This window comes from Aquarana catesbeiana, linkage group LG03 (assembly GCF_042186555.1).
Source record: "Aquarana catesbeiana isolate 2022-GZ linkage group LG03, ASM4218655v1, whole genome shotgun sequence".
NCBI classification, from domain to species: Eukaryota; Metazoa; Chordata; class Amphibia; order Anura; family Ranidae; genus Aquarana; species Aquarana catesbeiana.
In genome coordinates, this window is record NC_133326.1 from 85,560,824 (window position 1) to 85,588,771 (window position 27,948).

The 27,948-nt window shown below is 41.6% G+C and overlaps 1 protein-coding gene across 1 annotated transcript in view; it reads right to left on the reverse strand.

The window, feature by feature from the left end:
- Positions 1-342: 342 nt before the first annotated feature.
- RFX7 (regulatory factor X7) overlaps positions 343-27,948 on the reverse strand; it is a 215,067-nt gene continuing 187,461 nt past the window's right edge. The window contains exons 5-9 of the mRNA XM_073618774.1: positions 27,072-27,188; positions 24,930-25,014; positions 21,330-21,537; positions 10,813-11,108; positions 343-4,642 (exon numbers count right to left, since the gene is read on the reverse strand). Of these exons, the coding sequence (XP_073474875.1) occupies positions 1,406-4,642; positions 10,813-11,108; positions 21,330-21,537; positions 24,930-25,014; positions 27,072-27,188 (3,943 nt within the window). The 3' untranslated portion in view covers positions 343-1,405. The remainder of the gene's footprint in view (positions 4,643-10,812; positions 11,109-21,329; positions 21,538-24,929; positions 25,015-27,071; positions 27,189-27,948) is intronic.

Sequence of the window (27,948 nt, forward strand, 5' to 3'; positions counted from 1 at the left end):
TATATGTTTTTTTTTTTATTATTTTAACAAGAAAAGCTGGCAGAAAGAAAATTCACAATTATATTAAATATGCTACACAGCTATAACTTCCAACAGAATATGAACAGGGGCAACACTGCTGTTGCTGGGTGTTCTGCAATATTACTCTAACAAAGGAAATTCATGAAGTGCTGCCGAAGATAAAACAATGGTATTGGAAGTCTGAGCATATCTAAGCTTGTACACGTTGCTAAAATTGTTTGACATGCATTGAAAAAATATTTAGTGACTTTTTAATTCTGAATGGCATGTTTCATTATAAAATTCATAGATGTAGGCCAACGGCCATCTTAGATATGTGAGATAAGAAAGTGACTAATGCAAAAAAAAAAAAAAAAAAAGTTTTCATAGGAAATATTTTTTCCTATGTTCTACATCAGGTCTTCTATATTTTCCCTAATTAAAAAAAACAGGGTAACCACTGCTCGGCATGCAAGCATCCTGGGATAAAAAGGAGCAAGAATCAAAATGGCATCTTTAGTCCATTTGTAGCTTTACTGGGAAAATAAAAACATGCAACAAAGACACATTTTCTAATATGTACATATATTAGAAACCACAGAGCTTAACATCTGTTACTGCTTTAGATTGGGAGGGCAAGCTCCAAAGCAGCAACCTCAACATAGAGGAAGCCACCTGACACCTATTCTATCCTTATTTCAATCCATACCATTTTGAACTTCAAAAGAGTATTTCTCTGTTCTTTTTTTTTTTTTTGTTTGTTTTTTTTTTTTTTATATGAAAAAAAAATCAGATAAAATAAAAAAAGTAAAAACTTGTAAAATGTTATGAGGTCATGGTGTGTTGAAATAAAAAAAGCTTACATCTTATAGTGCATTTTCCTAATTTCAGGGAAAGTAGTCCTTAATGAGAAAACTTTGAATTTTTTTTCTTTTGTCTTCTTTAAAATTGTACATACTCCACAAATGATATGATATTCACATAAGTACCCAAGTCACCATAAATCAAAAATCAAAGCGGGCAGTTGCTGCCTTTCTTTACCTACAGACAAATTTGTACAGGTCATGTAAAGCAGAAGCAGATTTTCAATTTCACTAAAACAGAATAAAAGCAAGTATTACAAAGTGTAACAGGGTAAGAATGCCTGTCAAGTGACGTAAAATCATTTAAAATGAGGGGAAATAGAAAAAGAAAAACACATAAATGGACTTAATACTGGCTCATCAACCGCCTATGTAGTGCAGTTTAAATGATTATCATGTTAAGAACAGATGAAATATAGATAACCTGTGCAGCAAACCTTATGAAAACTTCATAATTACAAATGTTTCCGCTGCTGGAGGCACTTCCATTAAGACAAATACAACTGCCTTTTTGATACAGTGTGCTACATTATAATACAAATTTAACCCAGCATTTCAACTGCAGGATGGTCTTTGCTCTCTATCCATTCAAATCCAGATGAGGTCATGGAATTAATAGATTCATTACAGATTTGCTGAAACAAGGGGTCATTGTTCAGCTCCTCCAGTGTAGCTTCATCATCCTGCACATGCTGCCGACCAGGATCAAACAACAGGTTGGGATCTAAAGTGTTCAGGTCATTGATGCTGCCTGAGAGATCAGAAGACAACCGGATGTCGCTGGAGAAATCAGAGGCATTGTTTAAATCTGAAGCCACTTGAGCAAGCTGCTGGTTTGATTGGAGGCTTTCTCCATCTAGCAGGTCCTTAACAGTGCTATTGAAATCAAGTTGTTGCTCCCCAATTTCAGATTGTGCTTGGTTGTCTCCAGTAGTAAAACCAATTGTATCAGTACTGCTGTTTTTCGTGAGGTAAGCTGGCGTTTGGAATTCATAAGATGAAGTGCTGGAATTCATCACATTTTGTTGATTGGCACCAGAAAACATGGGAGATGTTTCCAAAATCTGAGTGAGATTCATCCTTGCAGTATAGTTAGAAGGCATATTGTTAATTCCTAACCCTCGAACCGCATCATCGCAGTCAGAATCCAGTTTGTTTAATAAAACGTGGGTGATGTTTTGAGTGCTGCTTTGTTTTTGCAAGGATGGGAAAGCAGTTTGCATCATAACAGTTAAAGGAACTGACTGGCTTCTTTGCGCTATACTATTGGCACTGGTGTCTGTCTGGACATTAGCAAGTATATTATGAACCTCTGCCGTTACCATAGATCCAAAAGCCGTCACATTAGGTCGAGGAGCATTTGAAGTCGGGCAGTTTGTATTTCCACTTAAATTGCGCTGTCGGTGAACTGCTGGGCTTACACTACGACATCTAAAATTGCTGCTGTTTCCAGACGTCCCTGATCCTTTGTTGTCTAAGGGTGCAGGAACAGCAAAGCCCTCCTGTTTAGAAGCACTACTTAACAAGGAAAGCTGATGCTGAACTGGAGAAACGGGAGTTATACGACCAAAGTGATTGTCATGATGTCTCGACTGAGACTGATATGACTGACCAGGCACAGCAAAAGCATGTGGCTTTCTAAAACTATCCTCTACTAGCTCTTTGTAACTTGGAAGTATACCATGACTGGATACGGAAGAACTGCCAACAGTGCTATATCCATTATTCATCCACTCTAGCTTAGTTTTATCTGGGTGAGTTGCCATTGGCCTTTGCATTGGTTTAACAGGGCTACTCGAGACAATGCTAGCATCATGATAAGAGATGCTGGAGTTTATAGGGGTAAAGGCAAAGGGATTCCTGCATTCAACAGGGCTTGGAGGAACACTACTGCTGCAGTTAGAATGTGGGGTCCCAACTGGTGTGTGCCGACTGCTTCCTAATGCACTATCTACAGGTGTTGTTTGAGCGAGACGAGAACAAGGGCTCTCTCTTGACAAGCTTTGAGACCCAGAAATCATCTCTGATGTAGGGGTTGGGGTTAAAGTTGGGGTTGCTGTTGAAGTAGGTGTGTGCACTGGAGTGCCACTGCTATGTACTGAATGGTAAAAGTGAGCACTACTTGAATGTGTGGGTACAGGTGTACCATGGGCAGCTGTTACTTGGGTTTGGAGCACCATTCCTAAACTACCATAGTTTTGAGAGCTGTTATTCATAGACATTTGCTCCTCCATAAGCACAAGTTCCTCAACAATGCTATCTTGCGTGAGGTCATCATCAAATGAAAAGAAACTTTCGTTTGTGGGAGGGTCTGTCAGATTAGAACGTTGAGGTAACTGGTTAGATGAATGTGCTTGTAGCTGATTCAAAGAAGAATCCTCAAGTTGCTGGCTGTAAGCGTCCTGCTGTAGTCCTTCAAAGTCTACTGGTTCCCATACAGTTTTTTGCAGGTTATCAGCACCAGAATTTCCTGGAATATCCAGAACGCTAATTGTTTGAGGCTGCTCGCAGTTGCTAGATGTGAAATCTGAACTTTCGGCAATCTCCTGCCATGCATTTTGATTGAAAGGGTTCTCTTGCTTTGAATCACTGACAAGCTTAAACACATTACCTTCTAGTTTAACTTTAACATCCTGGGATGAAGCTGCATGTTCCTGGGGAGTATCAGTGGTCTTTTCATCAACACAGTCCAAGGTATAGCTTTCTAGTAAGTCAGTATTACTCACTTGCTGAGTGCCTTTAATAGGTGCTAATGCAACTGTTACTGCATTATCAGTCTTTGTTGTCAGTGCTTTTTGAACTTTCTTGACAGTAATCCCTACTGGTCTCTGACATTCAGCAATAGCTGAAGACAGCTGACCAAGAAGTGATTTTTTCGCTGGTGGTAACTGTGAGTCCTGTACTATAGAAGTTAAGCGTTTTCGAGGACTCTTAATAGACAATCTCATGTCCTTTCCAGCTGAATCAGTGTTAGTAATTGGGCTGGGACTACAGCTGAATAGACTCTGAGGTGTGACACACAGAGTCACAGTACCCTGACTACAACTGGCTGAGGAAACACAAGTGCCTTCTACTAAGCGGCCTTTACATTTGGTCCTTGTTACTTCAACTCTATGGTCAAGTGCTTTGGCACTCGGAGTGTCACGGGCAGCATCATGAGATGGTTTCTCCTGACTGACTTTTAGTGTGAAAGAAACAGGAGTACCTTTCCTAGGTCTTGAACAATCTGCACTCTCTTGGCATGGTTGTATATCCTCTATAAGAATTTCTGGTTCTGTTTTTACCTCTACTGCGGATGCCACAGGTGTGCCCATCCTGGGTACAGGAGACTGCAGTGAAACCACAGAGCCATTTTTGATCTGTGGCACAGTTCTGCTTTCATCTGAAACTCCAACACTGTTATTGACAGAAGGGGTATGTTTTGCTGAAGTGCTAGCATTGCTGGGTGCAAGTGATATTGTGGTCATCTTCACAACATTCAGAGAGCTCACATGTGGTGCTGGCACCACAGTCTTAATTGGGCTACTGGTGAAAACCACAGTGGTGGGTGAGCGGATCGTCAAAGCATTGGAGCTGGCTGGCTTAGGTAAAATTTGAGGGTAGCGATGCCTAGCAGAACGATCTCCAACAGGGCTTGCTGGAACATTTTGTGGAGTCTTTGGTGACTGCTTTACAGACTGCATGTGTTGAGTAACTACTTGAACGTTGAGTGGTAGGACCTTCCCCTCAGAGGAGGCAATAGGACTGGGTGATGTTACGAGTGGCCTGGTTCTTTGAACCTGTCACAAACAAAAGTTACAATTATTAAGCATTCTGCCTTTTATTTCACAACAACTAAAAGTGCTTTCTGTGACCTTTGCTTCTAAAAACAATGCAGATACTGAAATTTTACAGGCCTCTCTCTAAACTAGAACACTCATAGGGGTGGATATGCTAGAGGCAAATAGACTGTACACTTTGCAAGTGCAGCTGCACTCATTCCCCCACAGCTTAGTAAATGTGGTAAAGCTTCACTTTGTAAAGAATACCTAATCAGGAGGAAGGAAATTAAAACAAAAACAGCAGTTTGCTTGCATATGACTGGATAATAGAAATTTAAAGGTTATGTTAAAAATGTGCGTACCTAAACCAAGAAAGAATTTAATATACTACGGTCCACTAAATGTGTTAGCTGCATTATTTTTTAGGCTTTATTTTCCTTAAAAGAGAAGTTGAGGTTTTGTGTTTGAAATCATACTTACCTAGGTGGATGCAGCAACAGACCAACACTGCACTGGAGCACTGGGCTGTGGAGGGGGCGGGAGCAGCTGGCTCAGGCTCTCAGTGGAGGCTGAGCCAGGTGCAGGAACTGGCATCTGGGTGGATCCTGACCATATGGCCATGATCTTTCCCTTGCCTGGACCAGCTCTGTGAAGTCAGCAGACATCGGGCTTCAGCGGGTCACAGAAGTGCAGAAAAGACTGCACTCCTGTGATTCATAGGAGAAGTAAAGCCAGACAAGCTAGTAAATATAATACACCTTCCCATCTATTTTATTTCTAAGTTAAGAGGCTTAAGAATTAACAATAGTAAATGTTGATTGAGATAATTTAGTCCCGGGGTGACAAACACACACTCACTTTACTGTTACTATACAAGTCACCCTAGGATAAGAAGCATGTTTGGATTACAGAACAACATCTCTCCGATAATATAGTTCAATGATGTGAACTGGGCAGGGCTGATAATGATGATTGAGATTTCAGTGCAACATTTTCCGCTTACTACAGAAAGTTAAGAGCTTTTCTGGCAAGATAATTTGATATTATTTCACCCTTTTACTGCCACTGACGTATACTTTATGTCGATGGCAGTAGGGGGTTTTACACAAACTCCCGGGGGCTTCAGCTGTCAGGAGTGTGTATAAACCTGCCAGGTGGAAGCAATCCAGCAACGTTTTGGAGAGATTTCCCTCTATTTATTTTTGTGACACACAAAAGGGAGGACAAATGAGGGCAAATTACAGCAAAACAAAATCTTCCCAAAAGTTATTTTTTTTATTTTTGGGGGAAAAAAGGATTTTTGACTGGCCTAATCAAGACCAAGGGTTATATGTGTCCACCTGTTCCCAGCAGCTATTAGTTTTTTTTTTTTTTAGCAAACAATAGGAGGCTATGCCAGGACACAGGAGAGGGTGTCCTGTACTGTATTCAAAGAAAAGGATTTTACAGGTAGATCAAAAGTCCTTATTTCTTGATCGGACAGTACAGGACACAGCCTTACAATAACTGCTTCCCATCCAGCAACATGCCAGTACTTTGCTGGATAGGAAGGGTGATATCATTGTTTTCAGCCAGCGATTTCCTACAAGTTAAAAGTAATCATAGCAGCTATGGAGCTGCTGGATTACTTTTAAGCGGCGGAAGGGGGCCCCACCCCTTTCCCGCCACCTTTATCCGCCTCTCCCAAGCGATCAGGGACCCCAGTAAAGATGAGACCAACGTCATCCAGTTCCTGGGACACAGTGAGAGGAACTGATGTTATTCCTCCCACTGTGTGACGCCAGAAACTTGAAGCGTCGAGGATTTCAACACTTACGGTTTCGGTTTTTTGTATACTTAGCCGTTACCAGCCAGTGAAGCAGCCAATCAGACCAATCTGTGTCTGATAGGCTGCATTGGAGACCAAAAGAGAGATCTGGGGTCTAATAGAACCCTGATTTTTCCATAAAGAGGACATGTCAGGGCCCTTGCTATCACAAGGGAAGTTGTTCATCCCATGTGATAGTAATATGACACTGTGCAAATGCAAATGCACGTGTCAGTCCCGCACACACATGTAAACGCCGATCGCACCACGCATGTGAGGTATCGCTGTGAACATCAGAGTAAGAGCAATAATTCTAGCTCCAGACCTCCTGTGAAACTCTAAACTGGTAACCTGTAAAGACTTTTAAAGTTTGCCTGTGGAGATTTACTTGAGAGTATGCAATTTTAAAGCGCGACTTGTCTGGTATTTACACGGTGTACCATCTTATATATTCTATTTTTAAAAATGTGCATTATATTGTGTTTTTGTGCACTAAAATTCATCAAAGTGTATTTTTCCCCAAAAATTTGCGCTTGAAAAAATTGCTGCACAAATATTATGTGACATAAAAATATGAGAGATGCAGGTTCTCCCACTCCATGGATAGTGTAGGACCCACTGATTATGGGGTACTTTGTCGCAGATTTCTCTGGTGATCCCCTCCTTGGACGTGGTATGAAGCGGTAACCTGGAACTCCTGGGAGAGAGGATATCATTTCTTAGCAACCACGGGACACCGACCAAGAGGACGGCATTGGGATCTTAAAGTGTCTATCACCCCTGCAGGGGTACTGGGAGCTGGTGAGTGGGGAGCCAAAAGGGGAGCACAGAAGTCACGGATATTCACCTTTGTGGGCACTACAGTCACTAAAGCTCTTGGAACTTTTTTACAATTTGGGACGTACCACCTTTGAACAAACTTTTTGTGATTTGGTTTTTTCTTTTATTCCATATAATTTTTCGTTTTATTTTTTGGATTTGATTGGATTTGTCATTCACTTTTATAACACGCTGTATTCATCACATTAGCTGCATAGTGTATATAGCAGCAACACCTAGTGGTCACTTTTTGCCACTACCTTACATTTGTTATACATGTGTATGCAATATATATAAGGGTTTTTCATCACATGTTATTTGGTTCACACTTCCTAATAATGTTTTAGGGTAATCCATTATGAGTTATTGCACCCTTCACCCTTAGCGTATGTCACATACTATATACTAATTCATTTAATTTTCTTCAGCACTTACTTTATCACATATACTTTATTCACTCATACCCCTCACAAGGGAGCGCCATACCCCCACTTACATTTCTTTATACATGTTAGTCCTCCTTGAGGGCTCAACTAGGGGAGGCAGCATACCTTAGATTCTCTTTTTTGGCTATTTCCTCCCTCCTTTTCCCTCTTCCATTCCTCTCTCACCTTTGGGGTACATACCCCCTGCATCTTCTTTCTGTACTCCTCCTTCTTCTTTCCTCCCCCCCCCCTTTTCTCTCTCCCCTGTCATCTGTCCTAAGCGCAGAGATTTTGTGGCTTTGATAAAAATATGCAGAACCCACCATTTTATTCTCTAGAGCCTCTACTTGAAAAAATATTCAATGTTTGGGGTTTCGAAGCAGCTCCCTTAAAAAAAAAAAAAAAAAAAAAAATTATGATTTTTATATGTAGGAGAGGGATGTCTGAATTGGCCCGGACTGGAAGTGGTTATACCAGACCATGGAATGTCGCTAAGCAAAAAGGCTGAGGGGAGGCCAACACAGCAGGCAATGCCAACAGGCTTATAATAAGGGAATCCTATTCCCAAACTCAAAGAGCATCTTGGGGCACACCATGACTTGGGCCGCCTGGACCATATTCCATAACTCACAAGAGTTCTGAGCCATGCTCAGTTGGGTGTCCCGGGTTGGGAGACGCGTTGGAGCGGGGTGGAGAGCATTCCCCCACCGTTCACCCCCCCCCCCCCCCTCTTTGCTCCATATACTGCCTTTTTTCCCATTATTGTTTTGAGAACTGACTTTTCATCCCTTGGACTTTTGACTGCTCACAGTTCTTATGTCTTTCTGTTACATATTTTATTGAACGTGTTCTGATACGAGTCGCTAGTGCACTGTGGTGGTTTCATACTTTCCGCAAATTCTGATGGATGGTCTCTTTTTTTATCTTTGATATTTACAAAACGAATAAAACTAGATTGAACTAAAACTTACATGAGTGCTCAGGAGATCAGATAGAAGATGCACTACCAAAACGTTCAAGAGGTACTGACTGCACAAGCCGCGTGAACCTTAACAGGATATGGAGGATTTTCTATCCTTCAAGGCATAAGCTTTAATGAAAACCTGCCTAATCCACCTAGAAATAGTCGAATGAGACACATGACATCCCTTGTAGGAGCAGGACAAAAAGAGAAACCAAGATTTGAATTGTAGCTGGATAAAGAGAAGGCAGGTCAAAGTCCTGATTAAAGGTGAATTCTAGGAAGCAAGTCGCTTTGAAAAAAGTGAAGGCACACCGTGAGTTAAGTCCAATGACATCTCCTGGACTTCTCTCAATATTTTATACCTGACTGATTTATTGCTCTGCTAGAGAGACACTCCAGGATCAGAGAGTAGAGAAGCACATCGAGCAGCTATGCCCTCCTATCCCCTCTGCTGCCCATTCACAGAAGCCTTTGTATTGTGTAAATATGTTTACACAATACTAAAGGTTCTGTGATTTGACAGGAGGAGAAGCGCTGATATAACAGCTACAGTGACTGTTCAGTTGAAGATGCAGAGGTCAGAAGGATCAGTGTCTGGCTCCAGGAAATACAGCATAGCCATCTTCCAGGAGTACTATAAACCTATCAGGCAGAAATAATAGAAATAAGTCCAGGAGATGTCATGCATCTCGATGGACTTAAAGTAATTGTAAAATTTCTTTTTTTTTCCTATTATACTTACCTGCTCTGTGCAGTGGTTTTGCTCAGGGCAGCCCAGATCCTCCTCTTCTTGGGTCCCTGGCTGGAGCTCCTGGCCCCTCCCTCCTGTTGAGTGTCTCCACAGCTATTGGGGCACCCGAGCTGAGCTGCAGATCCCTGTGTTCATTCAGTCCTACCCCCTCTCTCCTGATTGGCTACCTGAGTTTGATTGACAGTAGTGGGACCAAATGGCGTTGCTGCTGTGTCTCAGCCAATCAGGAGAGAGAGTCCCAGATGGCTGAGGCACTCGTGGACATCACTGGACAGAGATGGGGCTAGGTAAGTATTAGGGGGGCTGCTGCAAACAGAAGGCTTTTTATCTTAATGCATAGAATGCATTAAGATAAAAAACCTTCTGTCTTTACAAGCACTTTAACTCAAAGTTTGCTGTCACTTTTACAAAGGAGCTGAATTCCTAGAATTCAGCTTTAAGATGGAGGGGAGCAAACACCTAAGGAAAATAGGAGGTCTGAGGCATCAAAACCACCTTGTTCCTTTGAAAAACAAGAAGAGGTTCTTTACAAGCTAAGACCACCACTGACAAGACTCGTCTTGCTGACACGATAGCCATGAGAAAAAACGAGTAAGCTCGGTCAAGGAAGTATCCCGAATGGGCTCAGAGGGAGGCTTACAGGACCATATTAGGATACCCTGGAGAGTGCTGATACAGCCAAGAATAAAGAAAAGACAGAACACATCCCACAGAGTATTAGTTACAGTGAAACATCCATGCCTTGTACCATACTACCATTTACTACTATTTTAAAGCCCCATTCCAGACCAAAAAAAATTTTTTATTATTTTTTTTACTACCTCCCACCTTTAACCCATTTTATTGGCCTCCTCCCTCCCCTTACCTTGGGAATTGAGATATATTCACCTAATTCCCCCATCCAGGTCCCACACAGCCACTGTTTCTGGATGGGGGTAAACCAATGATCCAGTGCTGCAATACATCCCCTCATATATAAATTGCAGTGTTCTTCATGATGAGAACTTCATGATTGGAGGAGAAGCCAGTCACATGACTTTGATAAGTCAAGTGACCAAGTTTTCCTAGAATTTTTCATTTCCAAAACATTTGTTCAGCACTGTGCTTGGTTTAGAGTTTGGAAGCAAGTACATTTAACTGAATGCGTGAGAGACTCCCTGATAGACCAACCTAAGAACCCAGATACAATTCTTGCTCACACAACACCAAAGATTTATAAGATGGTTTCTGCCACCATCTACCACACTCAAACATATTTATAATGTATAACTACATTATAAATATGTAGATCACAATAATTAGTATTTATTTTTAATCACCTAAAACTACAGTAAAATATTTCTATACTTTGAAGAAACCATTGGATAAATCAAGCAGGATGCTTTTATCAAATGTAAATTATGGCTAAATTCTAAAAATTACCGGTATTGGGCTGGGAACAGCTGCAACAACAATTCCAATAGGCTGTGGAGAAAGGATAGCTGGACTTCCATTACATATACTGGCAATTCCATTGGCAGCGTGTCCATCCTGTTTTTTCATTTGCAGTTCCCCTGGTAAAGGCGACTGCATCTTTTGCTCCTGTTGCTTCTTCTGTATTTTCCTTTGTAACTGCTGTTTGGCATCTACAGGAGAAGCTAAGGTCTTCACTTGAGGGTGGAAGGCATTGCTTTCAGACATGGGTACAAATGCAGATGTCTGTGTAATTCCTTTTAATCCTGCAGGAAGAAAAATATTCAGGTTAAGTAGGCTGATAGCATGAATAAAACATAAATTTGCACAATAGGAGTTGAATACCTAGCTGTATATTAAGTTAACCACTTCAGCCCTGGAAAGTTTCGCCCCCTTAATGACCAGGCCATTTTTTACGATATGGCACTGCGTTGCTTTAACTGACAATTGCGTGGTCGTGCGACACTGTACCCAAACATTTAAGTCCTTTTTTCCCCACAAATAGAGCTTTCTTTTGGTGGTATTTGATCATCTCTGCGGTTTTTATTTTTTGCACTAACAACAAAAAAAGACCGACCGTAAAAAAAAAATATATATTTTTTTTACTTTCTGCTATAAAACACATCCAATAAAAAAATCCAATATCTTCATCAATTTGGGCCAATATGTATTCTGCTACATATTCTTGGTAAAAAATATCCCAATAAGCGTATATTGATTGGTTTGCGGAAGAGTTATTGTGTCTATAAACTATGTGCATTTTTTTTTTTTTACTAATAATGGAGGCGATCAGCGATTTTTAGCGGGACAGCGACATTGTGGTGGACAAATTGGACACTAAGTGACACTTTTTGCATGACCAGTTCCCTAAACAGTACATTGATTAGTGCTTAAAAAAAATGCAGTGTCACATTATAAATGGCACTGGCAGGGAAGGGGTTAACACCAGGGGCGATCAAAGGGTAAGTGTGCTCCTAGGGAGTGATTTCTAACCGTGTGGGGGATGGTCTAACTGGAAGGAGAGAGACATCTGTGTTCTTGATCTCTCTCCCTCTCTGACAGACTGCCATTCTGCCTCTCCAGCGAACGTTTGGTGGACCACAGCGGGAGCGGGTCGCCGGCGAATAAACGAACATACAGGTACGTTAATTTGCGCAGCTGGGCCACCCTGCCGCAGTACATGTGCGGTGGACGGGTCGGAAATAGATAAAGGCACTTCTCACCCTACTAAGGCCTTGTTCAAAATATTGCCGCCTAACAAACGCACCTATATCGTTAATGTGCATTATCTGGTACATTTGACGTGTGTTAAAAACTTCCCCTAAATGCCCTATGCACGTTTGATGCTAGTTAAAGGCGCGTTAAAAACGCATTCAAAACTCCTTTTTTTTCCCTTTAAGGGAAGCAACATTAACGTGCCGCAAACATGTGGCGGTGCGTTTGCGGCACATTACCATACACTTTAACAAAAGGAATTTAGATGCTTCAGCTCCTTCCAAACTCAACATAAAGCTTCAATTTTGAAGCGCAGCTTCGCATGCAACCCCTTCATGCTTTGAAAATGTGAACAGCTCTGTATCCTGCACACTTCTGCACACTTAATATCTGTAGCTTTAACTAATACCTATATAAACAAAAATCAACCAGCGCGGACCACAAACCTAACTAAATAGCAGCTGTGATACTAAGGGTAAATTTATCAAATCCCATAAATTAACATATAAAAAAAGCAGTACAGCGCATAAAGTAAAATACAATAGGTGAAAATAAAATGAATATAAACTAAAGTCCAAAATACATAAATTGCAAGTAATAATCCAGTGATTCCTCCAGTGACTTAGGTGACATATGGAAAACGCAAGGTGACTGTAGTGACATACACGGACCTCCACCTTCGGTGACACCAGCTGCTCACCTTAATAGATGGACCCCTGAGTGAATCAGTCAGGTCAAAATCAGAGGTTCCCTCACAGGGACAATGCCAAAGGGAGACTGCAGCAGCAGCAGCTTACAGAAAGTCAGCTTTCAGTGACCAGCAAGTAGGCAGATAATTCACATGTAAAAGAGGTAGGAAGAAATCTAGTGCTCTCTGTATAGTACTAAAAACATTTATTAAAATATGCAGGAGCACTCACATTACAATGCACTGTACCCCAGTGCGGAGGATGAAAGCGTGGATGGAGTGGATGTCCCAAGACAGGATGGACGAGCGGAGCGCGGGTGACGTCACGATCGGAGCACGTACACAAATTCCGTACGTGTTACGTCCCTCAAAGTGGGCGGGACTTCCTCAGCGGCGACGGCTGAGCGTGAGAACACCCTTTAAATACAAGGACGCTCCTCCCCTTCAGCCAATGGGCTCGAATGTGTGACCATCTCTATGGTAACCCGGCCTAACTAATTAGAAACAGGAAGTGACTTAAAGAGCTCATCCCGAGCAATCTATGGGCTTGAATATGCCCATCACTATGGTAACCAGGATCAAACCAGGAAGTCACTATGTACATGAAATAGCCATATAGCAAGGCTGATAATAAAACCACCTATAGACTGATGCCGCAAAGACACAGCTATATAGCTAAAAATTATAAAGAACAATAAAACATGAGTACAGTAAATAAAGATTAAAATAATTATAGAAAAATAATTATAGAAAAAGCGACGTAAACCCCGCGCCTCCGCTCAACATCCTGGGTCATCCAATCCCATAATACAAAATACATATAAAATAAACATTTAAAACAATAATACAGAGAGCATTTACTAGCGATCAGAGATGAAGCAGTTAACATCGAACTCGTCGTTTAAGCCTCCTGGAACAAGAACCTTAGTCTCGTGAATCCAAAGAGATTCTCTACGACTAATTTGGCGTAGAAAATTGCCCCCCCTCCAATGCTCATTAACTCTCTCTATACCCCAGAAGCTTAAACCCCTGGGGTTTTGATTGTGTACCAATTTAAAATGCTTTGAGACATTGTGTGTTTTTATTCCTTTTTTAATATTGTTAACATGCTCACCTAAGCGAACATGTAAAGGGCGGGATGTCCTACCAATATATTGTAAGCCACACTCACACTGTAGCATATAGACAACCCCGACCGTAGTGCACGTTATGAGTTGTTCTATTTTATATTCTTTACCTGTGGAGGTGGCTTTAAAACTTTTACGTCTCTTGTTATTGCACTTGGAATGCCTGCACTTACTGTAAGTGCTCATTTATTATGGGACATAGGAAGTGAGAACAACGGACCAGGTGGTCGCCATGCAAAGCTGTGAAAAAGAGTTGCCTGATGCTTAAAAAAACAAAAAGACACCTAAATCTGTTTTAACTGTTCCCTGGGGGCCATCCAGAAATCCCAAAATGGAAATGTCCTGAGAGCATAGCAAGGTGAGCACAGGGACGAGCACTTTTGAGAACACTCAAGGTGTGGAGGAAAGGCTAGATGGTACAGTCACAAACTGGAAGTGCTGGGTCCAACAACAAATTTAAGTTAGTGTTGATGTGCTTGAAAAATGGGGACAAGCAGATATGCATCCCACCCTTTAAAAAAAAAAAAAAGTCAACAGCTACAAATACTGTAGCCAACAATTTTTTAAAAACACATACTTATATCCAGCCAAGAAGTCAATTGCTGTCTCCCTACAACCCAAAGTCTTTACAATCCTCCTCATCTTGGATTTAGAAGTAAATTGTTACTTCCTGATGACTCACAGCTGCCTCCAATACTGCACATCCGCAAGACACAGACAGTAGGAAGTCTGGTCCTCTACCCTCCTGGAATGTGTGACGTGTATCTCAGGAGGTTGCAGGTTGGGAGCAGACATCATCCTTGCCTAGATGAGGAATAACAGTGATTACCCCCCCCCCCCCCAAAAAAAAAAAAAGGCAAATTAGCAAAAGGAAGGAGGAAGGAATTGGATTCTTTGAAAAGAATGTGACTGAAAGTCCACCAGAAAGTCTCCCTGATGGAGGGAGGCTATAAAAAGCCTTTTGAGGTTGAATAAAGATGTTTAGAGCATTGAGACATTAAGAGCATCGAGATTCAAGATGGGGGGAATATTCCCTGTTGGATTAGGAAATGTGAAAAGTTTGGAGTAGAACCCCTGAAACCTTTACACCGTAGGTGATGACTCTTGATCTAGAACAGGGGTCTCCAAACTTTTTACTTCAAGGGCCACATTGTATATTTCACACAAATTCGCAGGCTGAAAAAAACAAACCGTAATTTATGAATTAATCCACAGCAGCAGAATTGAAAATAATTTGACAGGAAACTGGCAGTGGTGCTGGATGGTGCTCCTGTATCCTCCGCCCGTACCTAAATGCTGGACCCCCATGCCCTGGGGCCTTACATCTCTGTCCCCACAAATTGGTGTCCCCATCAGAGTTCCCCGCACATTTGTGTCACTATCAGAGCCCCCCATTTTTGTGTTTCCCCTTTATAGACCTCCTCAAACACATTTGTGTCCCCCTTAGAGCCCCACCATGCACATTTATGTCCCTATCACAGCCCCCCATGTACATTTGTGTCCCCCTCAGAGCCCCCCCCCCACATACATCTGTGTCCCCCCTCAGAGCCCCCCACATACTTTCTTGTCCCCCTCAGAGCCCCCCCCCTTATTTATGTCCCCCTCAGAACCTCCCTAGCACATTTGCCTCCCCATCAGAAATCCCTATCATGTGCCTCTGAAATAACTAGCAAGCAATCACCAGCTTCAGTGCAGATCTGCTACACTTCCCAGCTCCAGGTCCTGCTGTTACATAGGCACACTGTGTAAAAGATCTGTTAACAGTGGGACTCCAATATAGTACTTCATTGGTTTCTAGGCGGTCCTAGCAAACAATAGCAGAGTTTGGTGCTGGGAGGGGCGGGCTTTGTCAGATTGCAGGACTTGCTTTGCACAGTGCGGGTGGAGTGGAGTATGCAGCGAAGGTCCTGCAACCCAACAAAGTTTAAAGACCGGTCCCTGCAGTGAGTGTGAGGACTCAAGCTGCGGGCCGGAAAAAACACCCTAGCGGGCTGGATGTGGCCCACAAGCCGTACTTTGGAGACCCCTGATCTAGAAGATCCATCATCCTGTGCGGAGACACAGGCAGGTTGAAAGACATGAAGCATGGAGAGGGCAGAGAGCAAACTCTAGCTTGTAGCCCCCAGCAACCACATTCTGTACCCAAGCATCCATAATGCTGTACGACTAGGTGTCCCCAAAAGGCTAACAGATGTTTCCCCACTTTGGAAAGCCCCTTCAAGCTTAAGAGTTGTCAGACGTTTTAGAAGCCCAACCCAACTAGGCAGCTGGTGTTGGTCTGGTTTTTGAGGTTGAAGCCTGAAAGAGACAAAAGAAAATCTTTTTGGCCTCAAAGGGGGATCAGACTTTACTTTCTGAAGCCTAGACTTCTTCTGCTGTGCCAGATGAGTATTCTCAACTCCAGTGACATCCTTGATGAGGGTTTTTTTTTAATGCATGCCCGTTTCACAGCCCAACACTTTGGCCACAGTTCTCCATGTTTTCATTAACAGCACACTTATATGGACAAATGAAGATGTTGATGTCTACTAATCTGTCAATACAATATCCCAGGGCTGTAGACATGAGCTCTAGATGCACCCCAAAGTGGGGATCAGTTTGGAGGGAAACAGGATCAATCTTTTGGCTTCAGCCAAGTCCTTAAAGTCTGACCGAGTAGCATTACAGCCAGAGAAAACAAGGTCTTGGGAATAATATTTATGTATAGGATCAGGCACATCCTCTATAGGGATCATGATCACTGCCACGTGATATTGCAGGGACCACAATTGGAATGGCCCACTCTTCAAGTGGGTAAAGAGCTACCACACGTTTTGGAGGAATTAAAAGCTTATCAGGAGTGTCCCAGTCCCCATAAAGTCTAATGTGTGCACCGGGAAGGTCTTCGTAGTCTTAGGACCTCTAAGAGATCTTAAGACAGGTGCGCACAGCCTAAACAAGTGCTGAGAAAGTCTCTCTAAGCCAGACATCTGCCTGAAAGTCCTCAGGAGCAACATCATCCAGTATCAATTTCTGAGGAAGGCATGGAGTCACATCTATAGCATCTGAGGTCAGTCAGCAATCAAAGTTGCAATATGTTTTATGAAATTCTGCATAACTGTGTTGACAGAGCAAAGGAGGGAGCCAAGCCTGACAGAATCCAAGGACTCAAACAGAAAACAACAATCCAGACTGTCACTTTCAGTTGCTCAAGCTGGTGCAGTGCAGCCCCATAGAGATTAGTGGAATGTGAGCTTGAAGGATTTCTTATGCCGGGACTGATCCCAGTGTGTCTAGGATTTGACATGCTGTGCTGCACAGCAAAGATAATGTGGCTTAAGGTACCGGGCCAAACCTTGGGTACTCATAAGCCAGCTGCTTATGAATACCCTGGCTCTCCTAGTGGCATGAGAGATTTGTATGACTGGAGCTGAACAAGTCACTGTAGGTGGAGAACAAGGGCCGACTGAGGAAAATCCTTTTAGCACTTGCAACAAGAACCAATAGCGTGAAGCAGTTACCTCAAGCTGAATAGCGGGAATATGAGTGCAGAGTGCGCATGTGATACTCCCCTAAACTAACCACATTCATTCAGCATTAAAGTAGCATTCCAGTCAATTTCCAGCTCTACCTAAATCTGCACCAACTTCAATTCCAAGCCTATTCTAACTACCATGAGAATGAAAATATGTCAATATTTACCTAAACTAAAGGTGCTCCGGTCCAGTCACATGATCTGTTCCCAGTGCCGGCTTCAGTGTAGAGAAAGGACAGCTGACAACGGATGTCCCATAGTAAGCCTATGGATGATGTCATTGCCCAGGCTTAGCAGCCATTGACAGCGATCTCTCCTCTTCATTGAAGCTGGCCACTGGAGAGATTATGTGACTGGACTGGAGCGCCCTGAGAATAGATATTAAGTATAGACACCTTTCCTTTACAGGGTAGTTAGAATAAGCCTAGAATGGGTATGGGAGTAGGTTTAGGTATAGTTAGGATTTGACTGGAATGCTACCTTAATCCTTTTCTTCGTAAACCTATAGAAAATAGTGATAAAAAGGCGCCCAATGATCCCGGTAGTTAAGAAACTGATGATTCTCAGCACACATAGCCTACTTACAAGGTGTCTTTAGAGACGGGGCAACACTAGAGGCTGTGACACGGTACTGGTTAAGGAAAGCACCCCACATGTAAATAACACATTGTTGAACACTGTGCCCTAAAGACACATTCCAGGCTTGCCCTGCAGCTGCCCTTTCCAACGTGGCCTGGGAATGGCCTCTAAAGCTATTACTCAAAGATTATGAAAAGAGGAGAAAAGATGTCCATCATCCTAGGATACTAGAAAAAACTGAGGCACGGCGGAATTCTAATGTCCAAATCCTCCTGTAGGTGCCAGTCTAAATCCTGTGTCCCTCCATGAATGAGAAATATATTTTAATATGTAATACTTATCTCAAGAATGACAAACTGTCCATGTACAAAAAGTGCATTTTTTCATTTACAGTTTAATTTTATTAAAATAAAAAAAAAAGTGTTCAAACTGAAATCCTTATTTACACTATCTTCGCTTTGGTTTGACTTTATGCTTTTGCCTCTGGGTGGCAGCACTTCAAAACAAAAATTCTTCTGTTGCATTTATATTTTCAAGTGTTTTATGCCTGCACCACAGTCATAATGTTTAAATATTGAATTGTACTTAAAACGCATACTAACAGGTCTATGCTTATTTTCCATATTGAAAAACTAAATAACTGTATCCTAGAGAGACATCAAATCAATTTTTCAGTCTTTTGGATCCATACCTCACAACAACTATGCATGCAAAATAACTGTAAAATGCTCCATATTCTGTGACCTTAGAACACACGGCATTACATATTTGAATTTTGTACTAAATTTGAATTTTTCCAAGCTGATGTTTGTTTGCCACCAAAATTTTATGTGACAGAAAGTAAATCCTGTTAGTTATCACATAGGACTCGAACACCAATTTGATTACATTCCTTTGGCGTAGTCTAAACCACTGCTTTGCTTCTGAATCTGTGGCAAGCTAAAATAGTTAAAGTACCGTGGTATCACATTCTGCTGTACATGTGACAAGTTCTATGGAGAGGCAAAATGTACTTTTAGCAGATTACTGGCATACTGAAGTTTATTTTAAATTGAACCTGTCTGCATTTTAATATGGGAGATGCCACCCTAAAGACTTTGTGAAAAGGCCAGGTGTACCGATACTTCAGTAGCTGCAAATTATTTTATGGTCAGTAAAAAGACCTTGGGCCTTCAAAAGCAAGCCTTCCAAAGCATCTCCTCTACTTCTACACTTAAGGTATTCAAAACCCTCAAGTGAGAGTCTGCTTAAAAAAAACAGTGCTTAGTGAGAACACTGATTCATCCTATTGCCATGTGTGTGATTATATATATATATATATATATATACACACACACGCACACACATACAAACACCCTTGTATGTATTCTGGGCTCCACTGACCCTCCTGCAGGCCTAGGACAAACATGGTGGGTGTCATTGGGGCAAATAGAGGGAGATAAGCAAACAAGGCTGATCCACCCTCTGGTGAATGAAACCAAAAGTGACAAGCAATTTAGTTAAGGTTTAAATGCACTCCCACTGTGACCAGGAAAGAACCTGATCAAGCAAAATCTGTGATTGATCAGCTTCACTTGGGTCAATAGGTGACATTCGCATGTATTAAAAAGATTTAACATATATTAATGAAACTTTTAAAGTCTCCCACCCCATGTACAAAAATGTGTGCCTCAGGTGGGCCTCTGCATAAAAATGGTGATTGTGTTACTCATACAGTTGTGCACATAAGTTTACATACCCTGGCAGGATTTATGATTTCTTGGCCATTTTTCAGGGAATAGAAATGATAACACAAAAACATTTCTTTCACTCACGGTTAGTGTTTGGCTGAAGCCATTTATTAGCAATCAACTGAGTTTACTCTTTTTAAATCATAATCACCACAGAAACTACCCAAATGACCCTGATCAAAAGTTTACATACCCCAGTTCTTAATACCATGTATTGCCCCCCTTAACATCAATGACAGCTTGAAGTTTTTAGTGGTATTTGTGGGTGGGACTCTTTATCTTCTCAGATAATAAAGCTGCCCATTCCTCTTGACAAAAAGACTCCAGTTCCTGTAAATTTTTGGGCTGTCTTGTATGGACTGTACGTTTGAGATCTCCCCAGAGTGGCTCAATGATATTGAGGTCAAGAGACTGAGATGGCCACTCCAGAACCTTCACTTTATTCTGCTGTAGCCAATGACAGATTGACTTGGCTTTGTGTAAACTTTGTGTTTAAACACAGAGATCCCGGTTTTCTGAGGGGAGAAGTGACAGATCGTCTGTTCATACAGGGTAAGAACAGCAATCTGTCATCTCCCCTAGTCAGTCCCATTCCCCCTTCAGTTAGAACATACTTAAGGGAACACAGTTAACCCCTTGATCGCCCCCTAGTGTTAACCCCTTCACTGCCAGTGATATTTTTACAGTAATCAATGCATTTTTAAAGCACTGATCGCTGTATTAATGCTAATGGTCCCAAAAATGTGTCAAAATTGTCCGATGTGTCCGCCATAATGTCGCAGTCATGATAAAAATCGTAGATCGCCGCCATTACGAGTAAAAAAAATAAATAACAAAAATGCTATAAATCTATCCCCTATTTTGTAGATGCTATAACTCTTGCGCAAACCAATCAATATACGCTTATTGCGATTTTTATTAGCAAAAATATGTAGAAGAATACATGTCAGCCTAAACTGAGAAAAAATTTGCTTTTTGAAAAAAAAAAAATTTGAATATTTATTATAGCAAAAAGTACAAAATATTGTGTTTTTTTTTCAAAATTGACGCTTTTTTTTGTTTATAGCACAAAAAATAAAAACAGCAGAGGCGATCAAATACCACCAAAAGAAAGCCCTATTTGTGGGGAAACAAAACAATTTTGTTTGGGTACAACGTTGCACGACCGCGCAATTGTCAGTTAAAGAGACGCAGTGCCGAATTGCAAAAAGTGCTCTGGTCAGGAAGGGGGTAAAATCTTCCGGGGCTGAAGAGGTTACACTTGCTGTATACCCTGCTAAGTAGTATTTTTACCGCCCCCGAGCCGTTCCCTTTTTTAGCTGGAAAGGCAGTGACCGGTGGTGTACACATGCCGTGGCCACAACGCTTTGTACCCAGAATTATACCCCGTCGCATTAGGTGGGCACTACCACCTGCTGAACACGACTTATTCAAGTGAATGGGACTACGCTGCAACCGTGTGCAATGCAAGCAGTTTTGTCACGATAGTCCTGCATTTGGGGAGTTTAAAACAAACAGTAAGGAGGCCTTAGTTACAGAATGGATAAAGAATCAAATGCTCGTCGAATATCACATAGGAGCCTTTAGCTGTACTGAAAAACGGAATATATCGCTTTTGATTATGATGCCATTACCTGCGGAATCACCTGCCATTACGGTTAATGCAGCCATTGATTTAGTGCCAATATAGTGACTTTTGACCAAAAAACGGGCCAAATCCAAAACAGAGTCAAATGATTGACTTAGGACTTTCTGTGCCCACTCGCAAACAAGACGACAAGCTGCAGAAACAACCTCTTCATCAGCATTCTGCAACTGCGCTGACACTTCCATTCCATCCAGCTGAAAAGTAAAACAAATCGTAAGCACACTAAAAATATTCTGATAGGAAATAAATTTTTACTTTTACATGAAATGCAATTTGTCTAAATATAAAAATTTGTAACTAACATTACCATAAATAACAACCATATATCTTAGAATGAATTACTGAACTGACCTTGCACCCTTAAATGGGAGCTAGAGCAAAAAAATGAAATAAAAACTTCCCTAGTAACAATTCAAAGGACACCTGTGCTTTTCCCATGCAGTCTGAGAGTTGGTATTCTATCAACAGCGGTCAGACAGTTATGAAAACCTTGTCCAAATGTTATGGTAGATCCTGATAAGCAGAAGTGTATGATGCCTGACCTCTTCCCTCTCTACAGGACTAAACTTGAACAGCCACCAGATTAGACCAGTAAAGTTTACAGAAACACTGGACAATCCAATGACCCTCTACTACTCTGTAGGCAATCTTTATTCTGATTGCTATATATTTTGCCCTGAACAAGCCATGCACCCATTTCCAAACAAGGGCAGGAAGCACAGGATACATAAAAGGAGTAAACCCAAAGCTCTATTAGCTGTGTAGTTTGTTCTGCACTCCTGTAACCTGTTTTCAGCTGACAGAGGGCTGAAGCTCGCTGTCGGTTGACATGACAAAGCCAGTCCAGGCTGGGGGAAAATCGTGACCATATGGTTGGGATCCCCCCAGAAGCCTGGCTGGTACCTGGCTCAGCCTCTCAGCCAGCTAGCGAGAGCCTGAGCCAATCACTCCCAACCCCTCCACAACCAATCAGTCCTCTGAGCGTGGGGGGGGGGGGTTGGGTGTGTGTTGCAGAGCAGACAGTGGTGAATGACAGTCACCATCTCTCTGCTCATGGCACACATGAGAACTGAGCAATCAGCGTTTCTCAGTCTTATGCCGCATACACACGAGCGGAATTTCCGACAGAAAGAGTCCGATGGGAGCTTTTCATCGTATATTTTGACCGTGTGTATGCCCCATCTGACTTTTTCTGTCGAAAATTCAGACAAACTTAGATAAAGAACATGTTCTATAATGTTCTGACGGAACAAATTACTATTGGAAAAACCGCTCGTCTGTATGCTGTTCCGACGCACCAAAAACGACGCATGCTCTGTAGCAAGTACAAGACGGAAGCTATTGGCTATTGAACTTCTGTTTTCTAGTCCTGTCATACGTGTTGTACGTCACCGCGTTCTGGTCAGTTGGAATTTGGTGTGACCGTGTGTATGTAAGACAGCTTGAGCGGAATTCCGTCGGAACTCCTTCGGAAAAACCTTCAGAGTTTATTCCGATGGCAAAACTGGTCGTGTGTACAGGGCATTAGAGCCGGTAGGGGACAGATGCAGCAGCTGCAACCACCTAGGTAAGTATGATTTCCAAAAAAAAAAACAACCCAAACTTTTCTTTTAAAATTCCTGAAAATGTGTTTAAATATCCCAACAGTGGTGTAATCATAGAAACAATTGGGGGAATATTCCAGAACAGGGTGTGAGATACAGACAGCTTTTCATTTGTTTAAATCGTTGAGGTGATTATCAAGCATTGTGTTTTAGAAAACAAATTTTCTGGGCAAATTGCAAAAAGACTCTCCTCCCTTTCCGTAGGCTGACTATCCCGACTCTCTATCCAGGTCTTACCATGAACAGCTGCCAGATTCAACCAAATATGTTTTGAGAAGTGCTTAACAATCCAACTGCCCTCTACTGTCTAGGCAGACTTCTCTTTTACTACTTTTTAATTTGTCTTGGTCCAGCCACACACTGATTTACTAACAAGGGTAGGAAGATCAGAAACTATTAAAAATCCTCTACCCACACCTCTCCTCAGTGAATTTTTAATACACTGCGAAACAGAAACTAGTTGTTGAATTGTGGGTGGGAATTAAGGTTCATCATAAAGGTTTTTATACATGCCCATCCATTTTCCTACAACTTTTGAGAATTTCAGAAGAGAAAATTGCTGATAATTGATTCTGTAATACTTTATAAGGCTTCATGTAAACTTAGCCGTGATGTACTGTGGCCGCAAGGTTTTGTGGTTTCCCGGGGGGCCAAAACGTTCCTATCCTGAAGGTGATTCTTCCGCAATCAGGAGAGGGAAGTTGAACCTCACCTAAACGCAGCAGCTTCTAAATGATGCCAAAAGCCTATGTGTACATTGACAAATATGCTTTTATGGAGTTGAGTTTAGGAGCTTTGGAAGAAAAAAGAAAAAAACACCGAAAGCTCTTAAACTCAAGTTTAGGAGCTGTATTGTAAGTGAAGCCTAAAGCTGGCAATGGTCCCTACTGCTATCAATCAAATCCTGTAAGGAGGGAGCAGGGGGTAGGGGTGAACCACACTGTGTGTCAGGGTGTCAGAGCTCAGATTGACTGATCCTCCCCTTCCAGCAGTGATCATGTGACAAATTCTATGACCAAAGTGGTTTTTACCCCCCCCCCCAAAAAAAAGTTCCCATCATGCCTCTGTCTCTGGGTGTCATGCTTGTGGCTGTCCGAGTCTTGCTATGCCTCAAGGGACTTGTAGTTCTGCAACATCTGGAGGTCCGCTAACTGCATATCCCTGGCATAGTGCTTTTCCCTAGTCAATTGCCCCTTTGTATCTCCTACAGTACTACAGTACCTGGTTGATCTTGCCTGATCCTGACAGCCCCTCTGTGAGCTGACCACGTTTATCACGGCTGCTGAGCCATGAGATCGTGGTCAGGAAATGTGCCTCCGTCATCTAGCTTCTCTCCTCTGCATCTGTATGTCTCTGCAGCTCCCCCCTCCTCTCTCCCTGTCATCTCCGTAGTGTTCAGTGAGAACACGATCTCACGGCCCCTCACCTATCCTCCAACCTTCATTTGCTGACTTTATTTTTACCTAAAAAAGAAGGGAATCTCGGCCCCTTCCACTTGGCTCCCTTAGATCGGGATACAGAGCAGAGGGAGGACGTGACCGCAAATGAGCACAAAGAAAGAAGGTATTTAGGATTGGAAAAAATAAAAACAAACTGCACTGCTTAATGAACAAACACATGGAGGCAAGATCAAATTTAGCCATTTGAATTTACAACCACTTTAAGTCATATTATCAGAATCAACGGGAGCCTCTGGCAGCCTTTTCTCCAGATAAGATATTTCCATTATTCTATTGCTTTTTATCCATGATAGCTGAAAGTTACTATTTAGGTAAAGGCCAGTTATTTTTGTTTCTTGAGTTTTATGGCTGTCTTTTGGAATCTCTGCACTTATATTACATTAACAGGGGAAAAGGGTGATCAGTGTATCAATGTCTTGTCAAAGTGTTCTACAATATTAAACATGCAATATATTTGGCTTACGGTTGTATACATAATGTATGTTTTATTGAAAGAGAAGCAAAAATAAAAACAAACATTACCCCATCTCCTGACTTGTTAAAATCCAGATTAGGAAGTGAAGGCATGTGCACAAATGCTTTCTTTCTCAGCCCACTGTAGCAATACGTAGCATAGTTAAGGTCTCTAATAGGATACATTGAGAGCCTGACATATGCAAGAGAACTCACTATGAAAAAAAAATATACAGATTAAAGTGTTACTAAACCCAGGAGCCAGAATTCACTATATCTGGTCTCCCACAGTACACATAACACGGAAATGCAATAGTTTTAGTAAATATAAACTGCTAAATACCGGTAACTTTTTTCATCAGCAGTATATAGCAGCCTTGTGACTTGTATCAGTGTCTGCTTAAGCTTGTTGGAGGAGTTTTCATTCTCCCCTGATCGTCTGTCTGGACAGCGCACATGCACTCTCCCAAGAAAAAAAAAAAAAACTCTCTAGCAATACACACCAAACTGAGCATGTGCAGCCCGACTCCTAATGCTCTGTTCTTTCAAGAGATAGGTTGGAGTCGGTTAAAGAAAAGGAGGATCAGAGAAGACAGGATCTCACAGCCTCTATACACAATGCAGAGGATTAAACCCTCAGGTTCCACAGTGAGTATAACAAGCCTGCTTTACTGCATATACACACTAATTTTACAGTTGTGGGTCTAGTAACACTTTTTTTCTTAATCCAAACTTTTTTTTATTGACAAGGGGGAAAAAAAAAATGCTTGTACATTGTAGAGTTGAAAGATATAGATAACAACCAATCCACACTTGCATTGAACATGAGATATATAATCAGGTACAGAGCATCACATCATATGTAAAGCATATCCTAAATTTTATGAAAAAACAAAACCAGCGGATCAAGAGCTAGATCAGAAATAACCTGCACTATCTCCGCCCAGTATTGGGCAAGTTTCGGGCAGCACCATATGTGTTTAAAGTCCCCCCTGACCATCAAGCACTTTGAACATAAGGGAGAATCCCTTTGGCCCCAATCATATAGCCTATCAGGGGTGCTCTGTGTAAGATAAATAATTGTAAGAGTTTATGTGCAGCTGACACTCACACAGCAAGGAGCACCTCTAGGGCCATATCCATTGATCCTCATCTATGTCTCCGATATCAGTGACCCAATGAGCTCTACTTCTGAACAGTGTGTGATCTTGAATAGAAGACAACAAAAACAGAGTAGGCCCTCGATAGCAGACCCCCTACGAGTGGTAGCTTGCAGAATTTCCCGCAGTAGGGAGGAGCTAGATATAGTTAGTAACACTTTAATAACAACTCAAAGTACAGTTATAGGTAAAGGAAGCTGATCTACACAAATAGTTACTGTACATCTCACCTCATTGAGATCCTCACTTTTTATTTAAGGGCTAAGTGAATACATCTGATTCTATCTGCCCACAATTGAAAAAAAAAAAAGAAAATTGGATCTGTGCCCAACATTCACAAGCCAGGCAGTTGTCCCCTCTGCACCCAAAAACTGTCCTTTTTACAATTTATTGAAAAAGTTCTGCTTTTTAAATGTGTTTTTGCAGCTCCGAGCCAAACATGCATACCCAAACCAAAAACATATAACTTCATAATAATGCAAATACTTCTTGTGGATTATGATGCAAATTACAGACAAAATTAAGTACAAAAAACCCCCCAAAGCAGGGTACATCGGTGGGCACAATGGTTTTGCATATGTTTGCTGGTCAAGGGCATGTTCTATATTTCTAAAGTGCCACTTTAGACCACATGAAGGTGGGAGAGATAAAAGCAAAGGAACACATCATGGCTACATACAAAGGCTAAATACATCCTTCTGAAGTAGACTGGATTTAAACTCACATGTAGTAGATGAGCACAACAGCAGGTCTGGAAATCAAGCCTGGACATTCAATGTGTTATTTAACTCTTGAGATTCCAAGAAAAAGTAACAACCATAAAAGTATTTGCCCTTAAGGTGCACAAAAACCTAGAATTTTTTTTTTTTTTTTGTAGATTGCAGTAGTTTAACAAGATCTGTCCTGACAGTATATTATTTGGAATATTGTTTTCTATGTGCTGATGATATTTTCCATCTAAATTTAGATGCAAGTTGAATTACAACAGATGTTTGAAGAACATATGTGAAGAAGCCCATGCAGACTTGTATACATTTGAAGTAAAGGATATTTTGATTTGCCTCTTGTGCCCAGGCGACGTGCCTTCATGTTAGGAAATACATTCTTCATAATCTTTCCAAAGTCAGCAGCACTTAGTGGGTGATAGCCAAGATTGTCACAATAGCTCCTAAAAGAAAAGAGCACACATATGAAATGGATATGAGCAATAAAAACAGCCTGGACAGACACTTCAGCTCCTAAAATTCCACAGGCATGCATATCTACAAGCAGAATAATGCTTTGCAGATTATTGAAGACACAGCTGAACTTCAATGTATTGTGCTGAGAAAAACAACAAGGCCAGAGTACATCCAACAGCATCCAGATCAAGGGATCAAAATGGCCTACTGAAAACTGACTATGGGGAAAAGGGTACACTGTAGTATATATAGGGGAAAAAGAGGACATATCTCACTGCATAATGTTGAAAGTGGGTCCTTTAGCACAGTAGACACTAAAGGAGGACAAAGCCACTGCCAAAAGCCACTGTAAGAGGTAGAAATAGGGTATGCATAGTTTTCACTTAAGCCCACCATAGATGGTTTAGCAGTGACCAACTAATATTCAAATCATCTATAGGCAAGCTGATTGTACCCAAGTTGATTAAAAGCTATAACCAGCATGTCAGATTTTTCATGCGATTATAGATACTAGCAATAATCACCGTGTGTTCTCCTGGCAGGGACGGCTCCCCATGCCAACCTGCCAGGAGAACATAATAGCTCCATTGGAGGGATCCCCTTATCAACACTGACTGTGTTGATATGGGTATCGAGCGAAAATTGCACTATCTATGGTCAGCTTTAAAGTGATAAAAAAAAGGCCTTGCTGCATACTACAAATGGAAGTACATTGATAGGGCACTTGAGATGGAAGGAGCAAAGAGA